Below are 23,947 nucleotides of genomic sequence, written 5' to 3'. Positions count from 1 at the left end.
CTGGTACGGGAATCGAACCGTGCTGCTGGCCTGCTTGGTTTGCTTTAAAAGCCAGCGATTTAGCCCAATGAGCTAAACCAGCCCCTAAAAGCAATACAAAGCAATAAATTAATAACAATACAAAAAAACAAGTAAGTAGCAGACAAACTCGCAAAAACAAACCCCCTTAACAGGTCCCTAATCCACCCACCCCTTCCCCCCCCATCCCCCCCCCCCCCCCCCCCCCCCCCCCAACCACCACCACCACCACCCCGGGTTGCTGCTGAGATTGACCACCCTCTAACACTCCGCCAGAAAATCGAGAAAGGGCTGCCACCGCCGGAAGAACCCTTGACCGACCCCCTCAGGGCAAACTTGACCCTCTCCAGTTTGATGATGTCGTTAATCCAGGATTCCGGGCTCGGGGGCTTCGTGTCCCTCCACTGTAAAAGAATCCTACGCCGGGCTACTAGAGACGCAAAGGCCAGGATACCGGCCTCTCCCGCCTCCTGCACCTCGGGAGCACTGTCATCTTAACTGACTGGACCCTGCCCGCCAAAGAGAGTGGCAACGCGTCCCACCTCCTGAACACATCCTCCATCTGTTCCACCAACCTCGAAAAGTTTAGCCTATGCAGGGCCCCCCAGCTCCTAGCTATCTGGACCCCAAGATATCTAAAGTTCCTCACCGCCCTCTTCAACGGAGCTCTCCTATCTCCCTCTCCTGGTCCCCCGGGTGCAGCACGAGCAGCTCACTCTTCCCCAAGTTGAGCTTACAGCCCGAAAAATCCCCAAACTCAAGTATCTTCAGCACCTCTGGCATCCCCCCCCCCCCCCCCCCCCCCCCGGCCGCCAGATCCGCAATGTACAGCAGTAAATCATCCGCGTACAGCAACAAACGGTGCTCCCCCACAATCCCCCTCCAGTTCTTCGAGTCCCTCAGTGCCATGGCCAAGGGCTCAATCGCTAACGCGAAGAGCAGGGGAGACAAGGACTGCATGCATCCCGGTCTTCATGCTCCCCAGCGCCTCTATCAGCTCCTCCAACTCGATTGGGGCCCCCATACCCTCCACCCGCTCATCCTCCACTCTTGCGAACTCCAGCTTCTCCTCGTCCCCCGGGACAGCCGAAAGTCTTCCAACCTCCTCCCATTCGTCACCACGCTCGCTACCGGGGAACTATACGGCAGCCTCACCCAGCTAATAAATCCCTCACCAAACCAAATCTCCTCAACACTTCCCACAGGTAGCTCCACTCCACTCTATTGAAAGCTTTCTCCACATCCATCGATTCTACTATTTTCGCCTCCCCATCCGCTGACGCCATCATCAAAGCATTGAGCAGCTGCCGCACATTAACATTCAGCTGTCTCCCCTTCACAAACCCAGTTTGGTCCTCGTGTATAACCATCAGGACCACATCTTCCACCCTCCTGGACAGTATCTTAGCCAACAACTTTGCATCCACGTTGAGGAGCGAGATCGGCCTATAAGACCCACATTGGAGGGGGTTCTTATCCCGCTTCAGGATTAGTGAGAATATTGCTCGAGACATCGGCGGCGGCAAAGCCCCCCCCCCTTCTCCCCCCCCCCCCCCCCCCCCCCCCCCCCCCCCCCGCCATCGCCTCATTCAGGGTCCTCACAAGCAGCGGGCCCAGCAGATCTGAGAATTTCTTGTAAAACTCCACCGGGAACCCATCAGGCCCCGGTGCTTTCCCGGTCTGCATGCTCCCCAGCGCCTATTTCAGCTCCTCCAACTCGATTGGGGCCCCCAGACCCTCCACCCGCTCATCCTCCACTCTTGGGAACTCCAGCTTATCTAGAAAGCGGTCCATCCCGCCCACCTCCCTAGGGGGCACCGACTGGTACAGCTCCTCATGAAAGGATCTGAACACCCCATTAATGTCCCGAGCACTCCGCACCAGGTTCCCTCCTGCATCTGTGACTCCTCCTATCTCTCTCGCTGCCTCCCGCTTCCGGAGCTGGTGGGCCAGCATCTGGCTTGCCTTCTCCCCGTACTCATATACCGCCCCCTGCGCCCTCCTCCACTGCGCCTCCACCTTCCGGGTGGTCAGTATATCGAACTCCGCTTGGAGACTGCGACGTTTCCTCAAAAGCCCCTCTTCCGGGACATCCGCATACCTCCTGTCCACCCTTACCATTTCTTCCACCAACCTCTCCCTCTCAACCCTCTCCGCCCTCTCCCTGTGCGCCCGAATAGATATCAGCTCCCCTCTAATCACCGCCTTCAACGCTTCCCAGACCACCCCAACTTGCACCTCCCCATTGTCATTAGATTCCAAATACCCCTCTATGCACCTACGGACCCGCCCACATACTTCCTCCTCCAACAGAAACCCCACATCTAACCTCCACAGCGGGCGCTGATCCTTCCCCTCCCCCAGCTCCAGGTCCACCGAGTGCGGGGCATGGTCAAATATGGCTATCGCCGAATACTCCGCCCCCACCACTCTCGAGATTAGCGCCCTGCTGAGGACAAAAAAGTCAATCCGGGAATAAGCCTTGTGGACATGGGAGAAAAAGGAAAACTCCCTACCTCCCGGCCTCAAAAACCTCCAAGGGTCTACCCCTCCCATCTGATCCATGAACCCCCTCAGCACTGAGGCCGCCGCCGGCCTCTTACCCGTCCTTGACCTCGAACAACCCAGGGCTGGGTCCAACACAGTGTTAAAATCCCCTCCCAAGATCAAGCCCCCCGTCTCCAGGTCCGGGATCCGGCTCAACATTCGCCGCATGAAGCACGCATCGTCCCAGTTGGGGGCGTACACATTAACCAGAACCACCCATTCCCCTTGAAGCCTACCACTCACCATTACATATCTCCCTGCACTGTCCGCCATCACACTCAATGCCACAAACGACAAGCTCTTGCGAACTAAAATCGCCACCCCTCGATTCTTTGCATCTAGCCCCGAGTGAAACACCTGCCCAACCCAGCTTCGTCTCAGCCTCACCTGATCCGCCACCTTAAGGTGCGTCTACTGGAGCATAGCCACGTCCGCACCCAGCCCCTTCAGATGCGCCAAGACCCGGGCCCGCTTCACCGGCCCATTCAGCCCCCTCACGTTCCATGTGACCAGCCGAATTTGGGGGGTCTTCCCCCTCCCTCTGCGCCGGTCAGCCATAGCTCTCCCTCGGCTCACCACGTGCCCACAGAACCCCCCAGGCCCGTTCCCCATGGTGGCAGACCACCCCCCTCCCAACCCCCCCATCACCAGCAGTTCCCCTTCAGCCTCTGCAGCAGTAACCCGGTACACCCCCCCCATTCCCCCCCCCCCCCCCCCCCAAGTCCCCCCCACCCCCCAAGCTAGGGCCCTCCCTAGCTGCGTAACCCCTTCCATTGTACTTCCGTAAGTCAGCCAACTCCTGCTGACCCCGGCTGCTCCCGCCATCCCAACGACCCCCCCCCCCCCCGATGCAACACAACCACCACTCCCCCCCACCCATTGCCGGCCCCGCCCACTGCCCCTCCAGCACGGGAGGAAAGCTCGCGCTTCCATCCCAAACCCCGCCCTCCCGATCCAACACGCGGGAAAAGACAGGCACATGACCCAACTGGACCGCGAACCGCTCCCCAACCCTCCACCAGTGAAAAAAAACGAAAAAGCACCCAAGTAAACAAATTAAAAGCAGAACAGAGAAAAGGCATCATCAAATACAACCAATAAAAGCGAAAGGATACCAAGGAGGACAAAGCCTCCGGAATGTGTACATCATTCCCCAGCCCCCAGTCCTCAGTTCGAGTCCAGCTTCTCTGCCTGGACAAAAGCCCAGGCCTCCACCGGAGAGTCGAAGTAGAGCTGGCGGTCTTTTTTTTTAAAATAATTTTTATTGAAATTTTTCGATACAAACATTTACCCCTATTACATTTTAAATTATAACACCACAAGTCCCCCCTGGAAAATCCTCCCCACGCCCTCCCCCGCGCGCACCCCCCCCACCCTCCCTCCCCCCCCCCCCCCCCCCCGCGCTATCAGTCTAGCAACCAAACCGTTTTTCCCTTTCTGCCGATGGCCTCGGGCAGTCATTGCCCGCGACCCCCCGCTGACGTGCTCCCTTCGTTGCTATCCGCCCCCCCCCCCCCCCCTCCCCCCCCCCCCCCCCTTTTCTCCCCGGGTTGCTGCTGTTTCGGCCTCCAGTTCCTATCTATGATCCAGAAAGTCAAGGAAGGGCTGCCACCGCCGGAAGAACCCCTGTACCGACCCTCTCAGGGCGAATTTGATTCTTTCCAATTGGATGAAGCTTGCCATGTCGTTTAACCAGGTGTTAACACTTGGTGGCCTTGTGTCCCTCCACTGAATCAAGATCCTTCTCCGAGCTACCAAGGACGCAAAGGCCAATATTCCGGCCTCCCTTGCCTCCTGTACTCCTGGCTCCACCCCAACCCCAAAAATCGCTAGCCCCCACCCTGGTTTGACCCTGGTTCCCACCACTCTCGATACCGTCCCCGCCACCCCCTCCCAGAACTCTTCCAGTGCCGGACACATCCAGAACATATGTACATGGTTCGCAGGGCTCCCGAACACCTAACACACCTGTCCTCCCCCCCGAAGAACCGACTCATCCTAGTCCCCGTCATATGGGCTCTGTGCAGCACCTTAAATTGGATGAGGCCCAACCTTGCGCACGACGACGACGAATTGACCCTCTCTAGGGCATCCGCCCATGTCCCATCTTCTATCTGCTCTCCCAGCTCCGCTTCCCACTTGTCTTTCAGCTCCTCTATCGGTACCTCCTCCACCTCCTGCATTATTTTGTAGATGTCCGAGACCTTCCCTTCTCCGACCCAGACCCCTGACAGCACCCTATCACTCGCCCCTCCATCGGGAAGCAAGGGAAATCCTTCCACCTGTCGTCTGGCAAATGCCTTCACCTGCAGGTGTCTAAACGTGTTCCCCGGGGGGAGCTCAAATTTCTCCTCCAGCTCCCCCAGGCTCGCAAACCTCCCCTCTATGAACATGTCCCTCAGTTGCCTGATGCCCGCCCTGTGCCAGCTCTGGAATCCCCCGCCAGTGTTCCCCGGGACAAATCTGTGGTTCCCTCTCAGTGGCGCCGCCATCAGACCCCCCACTTCCCCCCTGTGTCGCCTCCACTGCCCCCAGATTTTAAGGGTGGCCGCCACTACCGGACTCGTGGTATACCTTGTGGGGGGGAGCGGCCATGGTGCCGTTACTAGCGCCCCCAGGCTTGTATTGTCGCAGGACGCCCTCTCCATACGTTTCCAAGCTGCCCCCTCCCCCTCCATCACCCACTTGCGCACCATCGATGCGTTCGCCGCCCAGTAGTATCCGGAAAGATTGGGTAGCGCTAATCCTCCACTGTCCCTACTCCGTTCCAAGAAAATCCTTCTCACTCTAGGGGTGCCATGTGCCCACACATAGCCCATAATGCTGCTAGTTACCTTCTTGAAGAAGGCCCTGGGGAAGAAGATGGGCAAGCACTGGAACAGAAACAAGAACCTCGGGAGGACCGTCATTTTGACTGACTGCACCCTCCCTGCTAGCGACAGCGGTACCATGTCCCACCTCTTGAACTCCTCCTCCATCTGCTCCACCAGCCTTGAAAAGTTCAGCTTGTGGAGGGTCCCCCAGTTCCTTGCCACCTGCACCCCCAAGTACCTGAAGCTCTTTACTGCTCTCTTAAATGGGAGCCGCCCAATTCCCTCCCCCTGCTCTCCCGGGTGTATCACAAAGACCTCACTTTTACCCACATTTAATTTATATCCCGAAAAGTCCCCAAACTCCGCTAGTATTTCCATTACCTCCGGCATTCACCCTTCCGGGTCCGCCACATATAACAACAAATCATCCGCATAGAGTGATACCCGATGTTCCTCCCCTCCCCTTGTCAGTCCTCTCCACCCCCCTGAACCCCTCAGTGCCATCGCCAACGGTTCGATCGCTAATGCAAATAGTAAGGGGGATAGGGGGCATCCCTGCCTGGTACCTCGATGGAGCCCAAAATACTCCGACCTCCTCCCGTTTGTAACCACACTCGCCATCGGGGCCGAATACAGCAGCTTCACCCACTTGATAAATCCCTCCCCAAACCCAAACCGTTCCAGCGTCTCCCACAGGTATTCCCACTCCACCCTATCGAATGCCTTCTCCGCATCCAGTGCTACCACTATCTCAGCCTCCCCCTCCACTGCTGGCATCATAATTACATTCAACAGTCTCCGGACATTTGTGTTAAGTTGTCGTCCCTTTACGAAACCCGTCTGGTCCTCATGGATTACCCCTGGCACACAATCCTCTATTCTGGTTGCCAGGACCTTTGCCAACAGTTTGGCATCTACATTCAAGAGGGAGATAGGCCTGTAGGACCCGCACTGTACAGGGTCTTTGTCCCGCTTCAGGATCAAGGAGATCAGGGCCTGTGACATTGTCGGGGGCAGAGCCCCCCCCTCTCGCGCCTCATTGAAGGCTCGCACCAGCACTGGACCCACCAAGTCCACATACTTCTTATAAAATTCCACCGGGAACCCATCCGGCCCCGGCGCCTTCCCCGCCTGCATCTGGCCTATCCCTTTAACTAGTTCCTGCAGCTCTATCGGCGCCCCCAGCCCCTCCACCCGTTCCTCCTGGACCTTTGGGAACCTCAATCTATCGAGGGAGTTCTCCATTCCCCCCCTCCTCCTGGGCGGCTCAGACCGGTACAATTCCCTGTAGAAATCCCTGAAGACCCCGTTCACCTCCTGCCCCTTCTGCACTACGTTCCCTCCCTTCTCTCTCACTCCCCCAATCTCTCTGGCTGCATCTCGCTTGCGCAGCTGGTGTGCTAGCATCCTGCTCGCCTTTTCCCCGTACTCATAGACCGCACCCTGTGCCCTTCTCCATTGCGTCTCCGCCTTCCTAGTGGTCAGTAGGTCAAACTGGGCCTGTAAACTGCGCCGCTCCCTCAACAGCCCCTCCTCTGGTGTCTCCGCATATCTCCTGTCCACTTCTATAAGTTCCCCCACCAGTCTCTCCCTCTCCTGCCTCTCCTTCCTTTCTCTGTGTGCCCTTATGGAGATCAGCTCTCCTCTGATCACTGCTTTCAGGGCCTCCCAGACTACCCCCACCTTCACCTCGCCCGTGTCGTTCGTGCCCAGATATCTCTCAATGCCCTTCCGGACCCTTCCGCACACCTCATCGTCCGCCAGCAGCCCCACATCCAGGCGCCACAACGGGCGCTGGTCCCGCGCTTCCCCCAGTTCTACCTCTACCCAGTGTGGTGCATGGTCCGAAATCGCAATGGCCGAGTACTCCGTGTCCTGCACTCTCGAAATCAGCCCCCTGCTCAGTACAAAAAAGTCTATTCTGGAGTACACCCTGTGGACGTGGGAGAAAAAAGAATACTCCCTCGCCCTTGGCCTGCCAAATCTCCAAGGGTCTACCCCCCCCATCTGCTCCATGAACCCCCTTAGTACCTCCGCCGCTGCCGGCCTCCTATTCGTCCTGGAACTCGATCTGTCCAGCCCAGGGTCGAGCACTGTGTTGAAGTCCCCCCCCATGATCAGGCCTCCTGCCTCCAGACCCGGAATGAGGCCTAACAGGCGCCTCATAAAACCCGCGTCATCCCAATTCGGGGCATATACATTTACCAGCACCACATTCTCTCCCTGCAGCCTACCCTTCACCATCACGTACCTACCCTCCTTATCTGCTACCACCTGCGCCGCCACGAACGACACCCTCTTTCCCACCAAAATCGCCACCCCCCGGTTCTTTGCGTCCAAGCCTGAGTGGAACACCTGTCCCACCCACCCCCTTCTCAGGCGCACCTGGTCTACTACTCTCAAGTGAGTCTCCTGCAACATTGCCACATCCGCCTGCAGTCCCTTTAGGTGTGAAAAAACCCTTGATCTCTTGACCGGTCCGTTCAGCCCCCTCATATTCCAAGTAATCAACCGGGTCGCGGAGCGACCCGTCCCTTTCCCCTGTCTATTAGCCATGTCCTGTCCCCTGTTCGCCCCGGGTCGACCCTCCCCTTCTGACCCGTTCCCCATGGCGATGGCCCCCCCCCCCCTCTCTCCTCCCGTTCTTCCCTTCCCGTCCTCAGCCTTTCCAGCAGCAACCCGGTATCCCCCCCTAACCCCCCTTTCTCCTCCCCCCCCCCCGACTAGGACCCCTCCTAGCCGCAGTGTATCCACCATCGTACTCCCGAGAGTCAGCTGGTTTTCGCTGACCCGGCTGCCCCTGCCACACTCCGACTCCTCCCGATGTGGGGGGGGAGGGGCCTCCCCCCCCCCCCTTGCCATCCCTCTCTGACCCCGCTTCAGCGCGGGAAAAGCCGCCATTGCTGGCCACACCCCACTCTTCTCTCCTCCCCCTTCCTCCGTCCCGCGCGCGGGAAACAGGGGAGAGCCCGCGCTTTCGCCCGGCCACACCCTACCCCGCCATCTTCAATTCCACCCCCGTCCCCATCCATGCCGATAACAAAGCCCCCTTAAAACGAGAGGAAGAAAAAAGAGAAAAAGAAAACACGCATAACCAACTTGCTTCCCCCCCGTCCCGCCTCCCCAACTTAACAATATAACAATATGAATAACAAATCGCAAATAAATACATAAATACATAACTATGCCTGCATAACTAAATAACTAAATAACTACCCAATAATAACGTACTTAACCATCACCCTCCATCGAACAGAACAGTAACCATAACCCTTAAAGAACAGATCAAAAAACAGTAAAAAAGCCCCCCCTACAACAACAATAATTAAGGGAAGTTGGCAACGGGAAGAGACACACAAAAAGGAACAAAGAAACCCCCCATAACACAAGTTTCAAAGAAACCAAACGATCCATCAACTTTAACCAAGTTCCGACCTGGCCTAAGAAAGACATGGGCCACTTGATCAGTCAAGGGTACTCGGGTGGCCTCGACCGCCGGCGTTCCCAAGTTCTAGTTCAGGTCCAGCTTTTCCTCCCGAACAAAAGTCCATGCCTCCTCTGGGGTCTCAAAGTAATGGTGCTGGTCCTTGTAGGTGACCCACAAGCGCGCTGGCTGCAGCATTCCAAACTTGATCCTTTTTGCGTGCAGCACCGCCTTCGTTCGGTTAAACCGGGCCCGCCGCTTTGCCACCTCCGCACTCCAGTCCTGATATATCCGCACCGTCGAATTCTCCCATTTGCTGCTTTTCTCCCTCTTGGCCCACCTCAGCACTTTCTCCCGATCGCAGAGACGCTGGAACCGCACCAGCACCGCCCTCGGGGGCTCGTTTGCCCTAGGCCGCCTAGCCATGACCCGATATGCTTCTTCCAGCTCCAGGGGCGATGGACCGGCCCCCTCTCCCATCAGGGAGCTCAACATCTCTGCTACATATTTCGGGAGATCAGGCCCCTCCAGGCCTTCTGCTAGGCCCAGGATCCTCAAGTTCTTCCGCCTCATTCGCGTGTCCAGCTCCTCAAAGCGGCTCTGCCATTTCAGGTGGAGTGCCTCGTGCACCTCCACCTTTCCCACGAGGACCGTGGCTTCCTCCTCCCTCACCGCCATCTCCTGCTGCAGCTCTCTTATCGACGCCTCTTGGGTCGCCTGGGCCCCCATCAGCCTTGTGGTCGTCGCGTTCATGGACTCTAAGAGTTCCACTTTCAGCTCCGTAAAACACCGGAGGAGAGCGGCCTGCTGCTCCTCCGCCCATTTTCTCCAATCTTCTAGTGCGCCACCGGCCGCCATTTTGGTCCTCTTCCCCCGCTTTTTTTGGGGAGCTGCTGCCGCTTTTTTTGTCGCCCCACTCCGAGTACCGACCATAAAGTTGGTCTCACTCTCCTCAGGGAGCCTTCCCCCACCGGGATTCGTCTTTACAGTACCGTCGGGGCCCTCCAATCGGCCCTTAAACACCTTTGTCGCAGGAGCTGCCAAATGTGCGACTTAGCTGGTCATAGCCGCAACCGGAAGTCCAGAGCTGGCGGTCTTTATACGTGACCTTGTGAAGTACTGCCTTCGTCCGATTAAAACCAGCCCTTCTCTTTGCCACCTCCGCACTCCAGTATGTTTGTTTTCCTAACAGTATCAGTTTCCCATTTGCATCATAGGATCCCAATAGTTGCAATTTTCTGAGGCCCTTGCTTCCCTGAAGCAAACACCTCTGCCATCTCTCACTCAGGAGAACATTGATAATGGGGGCAAGGGAAGCAAGTAGTCTGCCCCCATTTAATCTCCCTGCATGCCCCATTTTGTTCAGTGAAAGGTGGGGGCGGATGGTAACATTCAGAGAGAATAATGAGTAACAACTGATGGCAGAATTGCTGTTCAGCATTTAAAACATATCATCGAAAGCAGAACTGCAATATTTCGACAGATTTCTCAACACCATATTGGCAGCTGGTAGCATTTACTAAATTTGGTCAACAAAACTGTTTTTTATGGTTTCAGCATGGCAGAGACACAAGTTCTATATGAATATTGTATCATTTCAATTCTGAAATAAAATTAACAGAAGTCCCAGTGGGCGGGTGGTTGCTTTTTATCTTGAAAAATGGTTTGGCAACTCAAAATGTCACCATAGCTTCTCCTCATTCAGTTCCCCAGTTGGCCAACAATCGCACTTAAAGGGGAACCTCTACGTTATTGTTGAATGGAAAAGTCTTACAAAAATGACAAAATAAATGAATAATCACCGTCAATATAAATCAAGCTGAGCCATGAAATAGAATTTCACTCACCTGGATCAATGTCTTCTTTGTTGACATCCTGTGTCAGCGTTGGCTTTGAAGGAGGTGAGGTCGCATAAAACATATTTTCATTAGCTTTAGTTCCAGTGGACACAGATGAGAACCAAGCAGTGTTGCTTATTTCAGTGGGTTGGAGAATGGTTGCACACTCTGTGCCAGTTGGAAGAAATTCCATTGTCATTCTCTCTTCAGGACTAGGGGGTAAAGGACCGGCTGAAGAAGACACTTGTGGGACAGAGCAAATTAAATCAATCATGTGAGAAGAGGAGGAGGAGGTCGCCAATGACGCAAACATCTCTGTTCCAGAAGGAATCTGAGGGGCTGTTACTCTTTCAATTTCCACCCTGCATGGATTCATACTTCTTCTGTCAGTGCTCATTTCTGTAACTAAGCCATAAATGCAGAAGGTTTATTCAGAAAGGTGACAATCATTTTCATATACTCAACCACTAAGGTAAGGCAATCACAATCTTACCATTCCATCTACGTTCTGATTTTTGATTCACTCTGCAAAGGTCTGGCTTTCAACCAGATTGGTCCAGATCTCGGAGCTGGATTCCATAGAATCCTACAGTGCAGAATGAGGCGATTTGGCTCATCGAGTCTGCACTGACCCTTTGAAAGAACACCCTACCCGACTCCCCCGCCCTATCCCTGTAACAATGTAACCCCACATCACTGGACACAAAGGAGCAATTTTTTTCTCATGTCCAATCCACCTAACCTGCGCATCTTTGGACTGTGGGAGGAAACCGGAGCACCCGGAGGAAACCCATGCAAACACGGAGAGAAAATGCAAACTCCAAAGACAGTCACCCAAGGCTGGAATTGAACCCAGGGACCTGGCGCTGTGAGGCAGAAGTGTTAACCTATGAGCCACCGTGCCACCCTTCCATGACCCCTCCTGCTTGAATTCCTTCACTTAATCTCTAACTATGACTCTGCCTTGATTTTTTGCACTCAAATATTTTACTTCAGTGACTCCATCCTGCCTTCCTTGTTGAAATGTTCTGATGAAGTGAGTGTCTTCCGATCCCGTTCCAGAGATTTGCTCTTTTGGTGGCTGGAATCTCCCCAAAAAGGCAGTGTTGGCTCAGGTGAGAAAAACAGTGTGAAGCTCGCAGGCTGCACAGCATATTGTCACCATATTGAACAGATTTCTACAGTTTCAAAGGGGAAATAAAATTCACACAGCTGGAGGGGCAGGGATTAAGAAAGCTGACAACACCGGGAATCCCATGATTGAGGCATTCTTTCTAAAGGGCGCCCTGATCTCCCATTTCAATAAAATTCCTCCCCTGCCACGCACATCCAGACGCCAAGGGGCAGTATCAGGGCACAGTGCCAGAGTGCAAGGGGGCAATGCCCAGACATTTCCCTCACCACCTGAGGCTATACTTACCTGTGCACCTCCAGCATGGTCATCTCGACTGGTTTTCATTTTTGATGATGTAATTTTCCATGACGCCACACCGGCTGGGTGGGAAGTTCAGATGAGAGTGGAAGTAACGGCGTCAAGCTGGCAAATGTGATGTTAATCTGTGCAAATAAGGTTCATGCCTTTCCTGGGAGTTAACCTGGTTATGTGACCAGCAGGGGGACAAGGAAGATCTCATTCTGAGGTATCGCCAGCGCAAAATCCTGCTTCGGCCTCTTGTGAGATTTAGCGGCCATTGTGGGATTTGTGCCCACAGTCACAGGATGGTTGGATTGTGGCCAGTGATCCCAACTCTCCACCCTTGACAGAAATTTGCTCCAACTGTTGCAGTTTCATCTTCCTCTGCTTCACCTGAAATATTTTGATTGCAATGATTCCAATTGCCTTTCCAATTATTCCCTTCAGTGAGAAGATTTGCTCACCCAGGGGATTCATTTAATCACCATTTTGTCACAAAATGTAATAAGACATGCCCCAGAGCACTGTTCTCCCATTTTATTTAACTGTGAAGCACCAATTGGCACAGCAGAATAAATATTGTGCTACTTAATTTAAATGTATTTAAGACACACTTAACAACTTTGTGTAGAACACCAGAAGGGACAACATTTCTTTCAAAAGCGGACTTTCAATGATACACACAACGCTGCAGTGCGGGGCTCTGGCCAATGGGGAGGGCCCTTACTGAGAGGTGACTGTGGAAACAACATGGGAGCACCAATCAGAGCCTGGACGCTCTGAATTTGCAGGACATCATGCTCTGAGTGATGGACCCCACTTTAGAACGGGAAAACAGTTTGCCAGATGTTGGGAAGTGGCTGAGACTTGGAGCAGTTCAGATTTCCTGAATCGGTGTGAAGTTTCTGAACTTTCATTGAAGAAAGGTGCAAAGCAGTAGCCAGGCTGCTAAATTCAGCCCAGTGGACAACCTGGGACAAGTAAGGTCGCTGACCTAACATCAGGGTGCGAGACTGCAAAGCAAGGAGGAGACACTGGCCAAGAGCCGTCGAGGGAAGCAGTGAGGTGACTCTCCACTTCCAGGCCAGGCTGAGGAGGGAGGGAGAGAGGGCAGGCAGGCAAACAAAGCATAGATGCCTAGCCAGCAGCAGCAACACTCACCAGGAGCATGTGGCTGTCGAGGCTTAAGGCCCGGCCACCCAGGTGAGAGCCGAGAGGTGAGCAGAGCAACATGGGAGGAATGTGGTGGTCAGGTAAGTGCCTGCGTCATGGTTTTCGGGAAATCGGGGAGCAGCATCCACCGGGAGCAGGGTGACTCAACCAGAATCAAAGACCAGCCAGGGTGGGAGTGAGAGGGTTGGGTAGCAACCAACATCCTGTTGTTTTCACATGTTCAATTTATTGCCTTTTGGGGGTCATTTTGTCTCTCTGATCGGTGCCGGATTCTTTTATGATACCCTTGACCATCGCCATCTCACCTTTCACAAACATTTCTGCAGTTATTCTGGTGGGATTTTTCCAGTGAACTCACACCAATTCTTTTCACAATTTCTGAAGATTACCAATTCTCTCATAAACTTTGTTCAACTGGTCACTGCTTTTGAGCAGCTCAGACAATCAACTGACTTTGCTTAAGGAGGGTTCACTCGACAGAAGATTTTAAAGCTTCATATTCATTGAAATCAAGACATTTAGTCAAGATGAAGAGACGCTATGGAAGTCATACAAGTTGAAGGCGAAGCAACAGGATGAATCTGGGCAAAAAGACAGTTTGGCATTTTGCTTTAAAAGATTTGCAGTATTGAGCAGTGCCCAAACTGCACATTCAACCTAAACAACAATATCCAAATAGGTTTTTGAAAAATACATTTTTTTCACGGGATGTGGGCTTCGCTGGCTAGGTCAGCATTTATTGCCCATCCGTAATTGCCCTTGAGAAGGTGGTGGTGAGCTGCTTTCTTAAATGACTGCAGTCCATGTGGTGTAGGTACACGCACATTGCTGTTAGGGAGGGAGTTCCAGGATTTTGACCAGCAATGTGAAGGAACGGCGATATATTTCAAAGTCAGGATGGTGAGTGGCATGGAGGGGAACCTCCTGGTGGTGGGGTTCCCATGTATCTGCTGCTCTAGTCTTTCTAGATGGTTGTGGTTGTGGGTTTGGAAGGCGCTGTCTAAGGAACCTTGACGAGTTACTGCAGTGCATCTTATAGATGGTACACATGGCTGCCACTGTGCGTTGGTGGTGGAGAGAGCAAATGCCTGTGGAAGGGGTGCCAATCAAAAGGGATGCTTTGTCCTGGATGGTGTTGAGCTTCTTGCGTGTTGTTGGAGCTGTACTCATCGAGCAAATGGAGAATATTCCATTACACTCTTGACTTGTGCCTTGTAGGTGGTGGACAGGTTGTGGGGAACCAGGAGGCGAGTTACTCGCTGCAGGATTCCTAGTCTCTGACCTGTTCTTGTAGCCACAGTATTAATGTGTCTAGTCCAGTTCAGTTTCTGGTCAATGGTAACCCCCAGGATGTTGACAGTGAGGGATTCAGTGATGGTAATGCCATTGAATGTCATGGGGCGATTGTTTGATTTGCAGAGCTTAAATCTGATGCGTTGTTGTGGAATCGCTCAGCTCTGTCTATGACTTGCTGCTTATACTGTTTGGCCCACAACTAGTCCTGTGTTGTAGTTTCACCAAGTTGACACCTCATTTTTCGGTATGCCTGATGTTGCTCCTGGCATGCTCTCCTGCACTCTTCCTTAAACCAGTGTTGATCCCCAGCCTTGGTGGTAATGGTAGAGTGGGGAAATGCCAGGCCATGAGGTTGCAGATTGTGGTTGAATACATTTCTGCTGCTGCTGATGGCCCACATCGCCTCATGGATACCCAGTCTTGAGTTGCTAGATCTGTTAAAAGTCTATCCCATTTAGCACAGTGGTAGTGCCGCACAACACAATGGAGGGTATCCTCAATGTGAAGATGGGACTTTGTCTCCTCAAGAACTGTGCGGTGGCCACTTCTACCGATACTGCCAAGGAGAGATGCATTTGCAGCAGGCAGATTGGTGAGGATATGGTCAAGTATGTTTTTCCCTCTTGTTGGTTCCCTCACCACCAATCTAGCAGCTATGTCGTTTAGGACCTGACCAGCTCGGTCTGTGGTACCAACGAGCCACTCTTGGTGATGGACATTTAAGCCCCCACCCAGAGCATATTCTGCACCCTTGCCACCCTCAGTGCTTCCTCCAAGTGGTGTTGGGCATGGAGGAGTACTGATTCATCAGCTGATCATGACAGGTACGTAGTAATCAGCAGGAGGTTTCCTTGGCCTTGTTTAACCTGAAGCCATGAGACTTCATGGTGTCCAGAGTCGATGTTGAGGACTCCTAGGGCAATTCCCTCCTGACTGTATACCATTGCGCCGTCACCTCTGCTGCGTCTGTCCTGCTGGCGAGACAGGACATACCCAGGAATGGTGATCGTGGTGTCTAGGATATTTTCTGTAAGGTATGATTCTGTCAGTATGACTATGTCAGGCTGTTGCTTAACTAATCTGTGCACATTGTCCTGTGTTGTCCTGCACATTTAGCACTGGACACTGGTTCAATAGTTACCCCCTTATAGGTGCAGTGCCTAGAGATCCGTGTGCTTCCTGCAACATTGGAAATTCCACTATCTTGGCAAAACCACATACCCAATCCTTCAATTTCTCTCTTTTTAGAGGGAAGACAACAAAGTCCTCTCTACTGGTGGACAGGGTCTGGATGACCTGGATCAGTGCTAAATGGTGATCTGAGAAATGATGGTAATGTTGCTGGTGATTGCTGTCCATCCAGGAAGGATTTGCTAATATAAAAATTGAGGGGCCATGGAGACCTAGATGGCCATGCCATCCTTGCCTGTTGTGATCTGCAGGTCCAGATCGAGGATGTGACACAGTTCTGTAACCAGCTCCGAGTGATGTACAGCTACCGCAAACGCTGCTCCTGGCTAAGGAGCAGGTAAGAGAAATGCTCTGTGAAGATGCTGTGTAAATAGGAATTCCTGCTGGGAACTCTTTTCTTTCTCCCTCTGGGAACAGTTGCTCCTCTCTGCTGCCTCTACACAGGCTTCTCTTTTCTACAGAAAACAATCCCAGATTCATCTATTGCTTTGCACAGCTCTCTTTTTATGAGACAAAGGGTTCTTTTTGGCAGCATACGAGTGATCTGACCAACTTTCAAATTCTACTCGAAAACTTCCTTTATTGACTTGCCATCTTCTGGACTAATTTCCGAAGTGAGGTGGTATCACATACACATAAGTACAGCACAGTGTCACAGTGGTTAGCACTGCTGCCTCAGAGTGTCAGGGACCCGGGTTCAATTCCAGCCTTGGGTGACTGACTGTGGCGGAGTCTGCACGTTCTTCCCGTGTGTGTGTGTGTGTGTGTTTCTTAGAGGTGCTCCGGTTTCCTCCCACAGTCCAAAGATGTGCGGGCCAGGTGGACTGGCCATGCTAGGTTGTCCCTTAGTAGCCGCCTCCCGGGTTGCAAGGTGCTTATGTTTATTGTTGTTCTGGATTGCCGTTTTTGTTTGATTTGCACAGTTGTTCCTGGAATTCTGGAAATGTTGTGGTGACTTTGGTGCTAAAACAGAAAATTTAAATATGATGGGTTAAACCATCCTCTATTTAAAGCTGGAAGAAGCGTTCTAAAATCGATGCTGAAAATGATAGGAAACCTATCAGAACCTTCCCTCCACCCCATTGCACCCAAAGGTTAGGTGGGGTTACAGGGAGGGGGAAGTGAGCTTGCATTCGCTGCTCTTTTGAAGGGCCAGTGCAGACTCAATGGGCCAAATGGCCTCCTTCTGCACTGTAGAGATTCTATGATGTATGTAATATCAATCTAAAAACAATCTATATAAATTACCAAGCTGGTTACTTAGCAGTGTCAAATTAAAAGGGCGCATCTATTAACTTCAACATCTTGGTAAAGGTATCTATAGAACAAGACAGAATTCTATTGAGAATTTACCAGTGGACTCAATCCTTTTACAGCTCTGCAGTATAATTCCATATTTCAGTATGTTACAGCCCCTGCATCTCACCGCTGGAGCTTTATTTGGTAACGAACATGTGTCGCAAATCCATATCTCCTGTGAATTGGGAGGGTTTGTCTCATCGCAGCCATTGGATTCTTTCAGCAAACTGGTACCTGATGTGTTGAGCAGCTTTTCACTGAAGTGAGTATAAGACAAAGTCTCAGGGTTTGAGATAGCCGCCTCCCGGGTTGCAAGGTGCTTATGTTTTTTGTTGTTCTGGATTGCCGTTTTTGTTTGATTTGCACAGTTGTTCCTGGAATTCTGGAAATGTTGTGGTGACTTTGGTGCTAAAACAGAAAATTTAAATATGATGGGTTAAACCATCCTCTATTTAAAGCTGGAAGAAGCGTTCTAAAATCGATGCTGAAAATGATAGGAAACCTATCTGAACCTTCCCTCCACCCCATTGCACCCAAAGTCAATGGAACTAGCAGAATATAACAAAATGTCAAGCAACATGGGGACTCCATTGGTGTGAGTACAAATGAAAAAAAAACTCAACAAATTGGTTCTCATCTCTAAAATGAGCTTGAGGATGCAAAAGCAAAGAAATGCTCAATTTTAAATCAAAGTAATGGTATTTTGGGACAGGTGCGGAAACACACTGGCAATTGGTCACGCAGGAGGGCGTTTGAAGGTTGATGATCAGGGCTGGAGTGGGGAAGGCTGGGGTAGGTGGTCAGGAGCTGGGGTGAGCTGAAGGCATGTTCGAGGGGCTGGGCTTCTGGAGAAAGGCTCTAACCTCGTGGAGCCAGCACTTCCTGACTCCTTTCCACTTATAAGTTTTCAGACCCTGGGAAACCCGATCAGCAGCAATGGATTTTAAACTGGGCTGTGGGAGCCTGATTTAAAAAGTTAATAATACCCCCTAGCTCTCATAGGCAGTATATTCACACACATAGATTTTTATGGCTGTAACAAAGGTGGCAGTTTGATGCGCAGTATATTGGGGCGCTTATTCCTTATTCAAGTCTTTAGCCCATCGTCCTTTCATTGTAGGGCGTGGGGAGGGCCCAAGGTTAATTGTGTGACCAATATTAATAGTGATTAAGATGAAAATCCCATAACGACTTTGAATCTTTTCTAAACTGCCATTGAGATATCCCCCACCAAAAACTGAGAAATAGGATTCTGAAGTGCAAAGTTTTAACCATTATTAGTTGTTAGAAATTACCTTTAGTCAAACAATTCAGGATTGAAAGGTAATTACAAAAAATGAAAACAATGGGTGACACAAAACACACATAAAAATACAATACCCTGTGATATGGAAAGATTCTCTGGAAAAATATAAGAATAAAAGGAATGGTCTGATTAAACCTGTTTGGATTGGATTGGATTTGTTTATTGTCACGTGTACCGAGGTACAGTGAAAAGTATTTTTCTGCAAGCAGCTCAACAGATCATTCAGTACATGGAAGACAAGGGAATTAAACAATATTCAAGAAAAGACAAGAAAATACATGAGAATACATAATAGGGCAACACTCCATCTTCTCTTTGCCATACATTGGATTCAGTCAGAGCATTTTCATCTGCACCTATCTCTTTCAAAAGTAATTGCTAACAGTATGTTCCAAAAGAAACTTCTTGGGCTGGGTTCTTTGTTTTTGGGACCTTGTCCCCACGTCTGCATCAAAGCTGTGGACTTTCCACATATTGCTAGCCCTGCAGGGGGCTAGCAGGGACACGGCGTAAATCCAGCAGCTGCAGATAGCATGCGCACGGCGGCGGCATCCAGCGGCAGCGCCATTCTCCATGGCGGACTCGGACCACGGAGCTGGACACTGAAAATAGACCCCCCCCCCCGATCGGCTGCGCGCACAACCCTGACCGCCCGCCCAAACATTCCCCAGCCGCATATAAGGGTCCCCTAGCCCTCCAATCAGCCAGCCCCTGACCAGGGTGGCCGCGGACTGAGACCGCAGCCACCATGCTAGTTTCCTGACTGGCAGGACCACATTAGATCCATGCCGTCAGGACTTCGGCCGGTCGGGGGCAATGAATGGCGGAGCGGGCCTCCAACAATGGCCCCAGGTAGGTCCTAGGTGGCGCGGCATCGTTTTTCGAGGCCCGCAGAATCAGGGAACCGGCGTCGGTCCTGATTCCATGCAGGAAAATGGATTCTCCGCCCCACTGCTGGCCACGATTTCAGCATCGGGGTGCGATCTGGAAAGCAGATCTGGGAAGGTTAATCCAAACGAACATTCCAGATTTACTTGCAAGTTAGCCTCCAAGCCACTGACTTGGAGCAATAGCATTGGTCCTTCACTGTCACTGTGAAAATCCTGAAACTCCAGCCTTAAACATCCCTGTGGGAGAAACCGCTCCAGGTGAACTGCAGCTGCTCCAGAAGGTCATTCACCACAACCTTCTTAAGGGCAATTAGGGATGGGCAATAAATGCTGACTCAGCCAGTTAATGCACACATCCGAAGAAAAACAATCCCCTGTTTCCATTAAATTTCCAAAATAATGCAGCTTATAAACACTTAACTTTTCACAAAATTTAACAAACCTTACCTTCTTGGCAACATGTTGGAATAAATGCAGTATCCTCGGATTGGCCACCATTGTCTTTCTGTTAAAAGGGAAGAAACAGAATAAAATAACTGACTGCTTTAGCAGCTGTGAAAATCCATCATCATGAGTTCTCACTGAACTCAACACAAATATCTTGTGATGCTGAACATTTACTCCAATACCAACATGTTTTTGCTGAAAACCTTTTTAAAGTATTCATGTATTTTAGTTTTAGTCCTGATTTCACATTCCTTCTAAAGTAAACTTTCAGCTAGTATTATGCATATTGTGGTGAATTTACTCTTACAATGCTGTTAGGTAGTGGGTTCATGATATTGACTCAGCACCAAAGAAAGAAAAGTGACATACATCAGGATATTGTGTGACTTGAAGGGAAATGTGGAAGTGATAGAACATAGAACAGTACAGCACAGAACAGGCCCTTCGACCTCGATGTTGTGCTGAGCCATGATCACCCTACTCAAACCCACGTATCCACCCTATACCCGTAACCCAACAACCCCCCCTCTTAACCTTACTTTTTAGGACACTACGGGCAATTTAGCATGGCCAATCCACCTAACCCGCACATCTTTGGACTGTGGGAGGAAACCGGAGCACCCGGAGGAAACCCACGCACACATGGGGAGGACGTGCAGACTCCGCACAGACAGTGACCCAGCCGGGAATCGAACCTGGGACCCTGGAGCTGTGAAGCATTTATGCTAACCACCATGCTACCGTGCTGCCCCAAATGGTGAAACCAAGAAGAAAATGCTGGAAAATCTCAGCAGGTCTGGCAGCATCTGTAGGGAGAGAAAAGAGCTTCGACAAAGGGTCATCTGGGCCGGGATTCTCCAAAATCACGACAAGGTGTTGACGTTGGCGTAAACACCGGAGTGTTTCACGGCGGAGTCAACGGGCCTCTTGGCCCAGCGATTCTGCAACTCACAGGGGGCAAGCACGGTGCCAGAGTGCTTCACGCAGCTCCAGCTGCCGATATGGGCCCCAGCATTTCCAGCCGCGGATCCGTGCATGCGAACGGTGGCATTTTTCACGCCGTGCCCCATGCAACATGACAGCGACCTACAGCGGCCCGCCGCAGAATACGAATGCAGGCGCCCGCAGATCGGTTGCCCCCGATCGTGGGTCTGGCCATCGTGGAGGCCCCCCAGAGTCTGATCCCCCGCCACCCCCACCAGGACGGCCCCCACAGCTGCAATACGGAGCTCCCACCGGGTGATACCATCCGGGAACCATGCCGGCGGGACTTGGCGGAATACAGCGGGAACTCAGCCGGTCGACCGCGGAGAATCGCCGCGGGGGCTTCTTTCAATGGCCCCCGACCGGTGCCGCGTGCGCTCGACTGGCATCGATTCTCCGCTTGCCGGAGAATTGCGTCTCAGCGCCGGACCTGATCGCGGGCATTCTCCGCCCCCGCTGATCACGATTTTGGCTCGGAGAATCTCGCCTTAGGACTTAACACATTAGCTCTTTTCTCTCCTTACAGATGCTGCCAGACCTGCTGAGATTTTGCAGCATTTTCTTTTTGGTTTCAGATTCCAGCATCCGCAGTAATTCGCTTTTATTTGGAGGGGATGGTGTTCCTCAGCACCTGCTGCACTTGACCTTTTCAGTGGTAGGGGTCATGGGTTTGGGTCATGCTGCCAGATAAACCTTGGTGACTTGCTGTGATGCATTTGTAGTCAATACACATTTCAAGCATGGTCAGCAATTGGTGGAAGGAATGACTGTTTAAGAGGTGGATGGGATGACCATCACATGTACTGCTTAGTTTTGGGTGGTGTCAAGCTTCTTAGGTGTTGTTGGAGCTTCACTTTTCCAGGCAAATGGAGGGTATTCCCTCACAGCCCTGACTTGTGAACCATCAGCGGTAGAGAGGCTTTGAGGAGTCAGGCACTGAGCTGCAGAATGTTGAGCCTCTGACCTGCTCTAATAGCCGTGGCATTTATATGGCCAGTCCAGTGAAATTGCTCAACTTACAGTAATCTACAACAGAACTAAAAGCAGTTTTGTGATTTTGGACTTTAGTCCTTTAGAGGAAAGCATAACTTATATAAATAAGATGTACAAAATTATCGCATTTAAACATCACGGGGTTTGAAACATTTGTCCCCTCAGCCTTTTCTATTGCCTACAAGACACAAGTGGAAATGCTCTCCACTGCCTGGATAAATGAAGCTCCAACAACGCTCAAGATGCTCAATACCATCCAAGCCAAAGCAGCTTGCTTGCTTAATTGGCCCCACTCCACCACTGTCAACATTTACTCCTTCCACCGGTGAACAGTGACAGCTGTGAATACCATTAACAAGGTGCACTGCAGCAGCACCCCAAGGCTCTTTGACAGCGCCTTCCAATCTTGTGATCTCTGCCACCTATAATCTAAGGGCGGGAGGTCAAGTTACACACTCTCCTGACTTGGAATTACATTACCGTTCTTTTATCGTCACTGAACTTTCCTTGAACTCTCAGCCTAACAGCAAGATGGCTGCACCCACACCAATTAAGGACTGGAGTGATTCAAGAAGCCAACTCACCACCACCTTTTCAAGGGTAATTAATGATGGCTAATAAAGCTCATTTTAATGAGTAAAATGTAAAGTTAATAAGATCGAAGTAGAGTTTGCTGAAAGTGAAGGGACAATATAAATATTGCTAACCTTTCTGTCTCGTCTCCCCTCTCTTCGCATTGATGTACTTCCTTCCTCATTGATACACCATAGGCAGTGGTGGCCCTCTCGTACTTTGCTCAACTACATTACCCAAGAGCATGATCAGCTGGCTGTGAAACTGTAGAAGGCAGCGCACTTCTGCCTGATGAAGTTTTTACTTGACACTCCTCAGCCGTGCTGCTCTGCATTCGGGGCTGGTTTAGCACACAGGGCTAAATCGCTGGCTTTTAAAGCAGACAAAGGCAGGCCAGCAGCACGGTTCAATTCCCGTACCAGCCTCGCCGAACAGGCGCCGGAATGTGGCGACTAGGGGCTTTTCACAGTAACTTCATTGAAGCCTACTTGTGACAATAAGCGATTTGCATTTAATTTCATGCACACCATTTCGGTTGGATGTCCCATGATAAGAAATGGGAATGCTGACGTATCTTCTTCTTGTGGATAATTCTGGTAGAATCCTTGCTGAACCTGCTGAGATTAGTTAACTCAGCACCGACTGCTGATCTCTCCGACCTTTCTTGCTCAGAAACAGACTGCTTGTTTTAAATCCCTGAGTCTTCAACACAGCTATTAGTTTACTCTGTAATACATGGGGAGAAGCTAGATTTTCTAACCAAAATGTACATTTTGCTCATATCAATTGTCAACTTGTGATTTGGAGCAGAGGTGCATAGAAAATGAAAACTATTAAGTTTAGCAAAAATAAAGCCTTGCCACGTCATGAGAGGTAACTTAGTTGGTTGTCGAGTCAACTGCCATTCTCTAACATACCTGCATGTAGTAGAGGACTTCATCATCTTCTACCCCCCAAGCTGAAAAGTGACCAGTGCTCATCCGAATTGGTACAGGACTGCTCTTTATCGTGTAGGTGCAGCCTGTACTGGGAGTATTTACTGATGATACTTTTGGAGGAGGGGTTGAAAGAACCTTTTTTCTGTAAAATAATTCCAGAAGCAGTTCAAATTAGTATAACTATCATAGCTTTCACGACTTTCTGAACACGTCCATTTTCAGAAAGCTCCTGCCTGTATACATTTATAATTAGACAATAATGAATGACAAAAGTGTTCTAGTCAACAACTCACCTCTTGCAAAATGAACTGCAAGACGTTTATGAGTGGTCGCCCCCAAGGCAAAACTTCCAAGTCAAATTATTACCATTACTCAGCAATAAATATTGATTTAATGTTGACGTTAAACAGAATCAAAACATTAAGAGCTTCATCGGTAGTTGGTGCAATGTGCATACACACAGTTGAGCAGAGCACTGATGTGTTAAATCATAGAGATGGGAACATAGAATTCAAGCAGAGACATAGCATTGACTCCACAACTGCTTGAGAGGTTCACAAGATGTGTTATTTGTTTGAGGGGAATAAGTAATTTAAGAAGATGGACTGAATTTCATAGCATACGCTTTAATGATTGAGTCAATTGGGATCACTGTATAAATGAAGTTTAATTTATTGTGTGATTATATTGGAGTATCCAACATCCTCAACAATAGCACATTTTACGTAAATCAACTTAGTGCATCACTTCTGTATGCGGATGCAAACAGTTTCTGGAACATTCCACTAGATTGTACAGAAACA

The 23,947-nt window shown here is 50.8% G+C and overlaps 1 protein-coding gene across 2 annotated transcripts in view; it reads right to left on the bottom strand.

Annotated features, from left to right (window-relative positions):
* The window catches only part of LOC119967581, a 98,965-nt gene that overhangs the window by 27,556 nt on the left and 47,462 nt on the right, over nt 1–23,947 (bottom strand). The window contains exons 7-10 of one of the 2 annotated variants that reach the window (XM_038800294.1): nt 23,124–23,286; nt 19,657–19,714; nt 17,068–17,421; nt 10,650–11,045 (exon numbers count right to left, since the gene is read on the bottom strand). In XM_038800294.1, coding sequence (XP_038656222.1) covers nt 10,650–11,045; nt 17,068–17,421; nt 19,657–19,714; nt 23,124–23,286 — 971 coding nt within the window. The remainder of the gene's footprint in view (nt 1–10,649; nt 11,046–17,067; nt 17,422–19,656; nt 19,715–23,123; nt 23,287–23,947) is intronic. The other variant, XM_038800295.1, reaches the window with a different exon arrangement.

This window comes from Scyliorhinus canicula, chromosome 6 (assembly GCF_902713615.1).
Source record: "Scyliorhinus canicula chromosome 6, sScyCan1.1, whole genome shotgun sequence".
NCBI lineage: Eukaryota > Metazoa > Chordata > Chondrichthyes > Carcharhiniformes > Scyliorhinidae > Scyliorhinus > Scyliorhinus canicula.
This window is presented reverse-complemented; position numbering and strand designations above follow the sequence as displayed.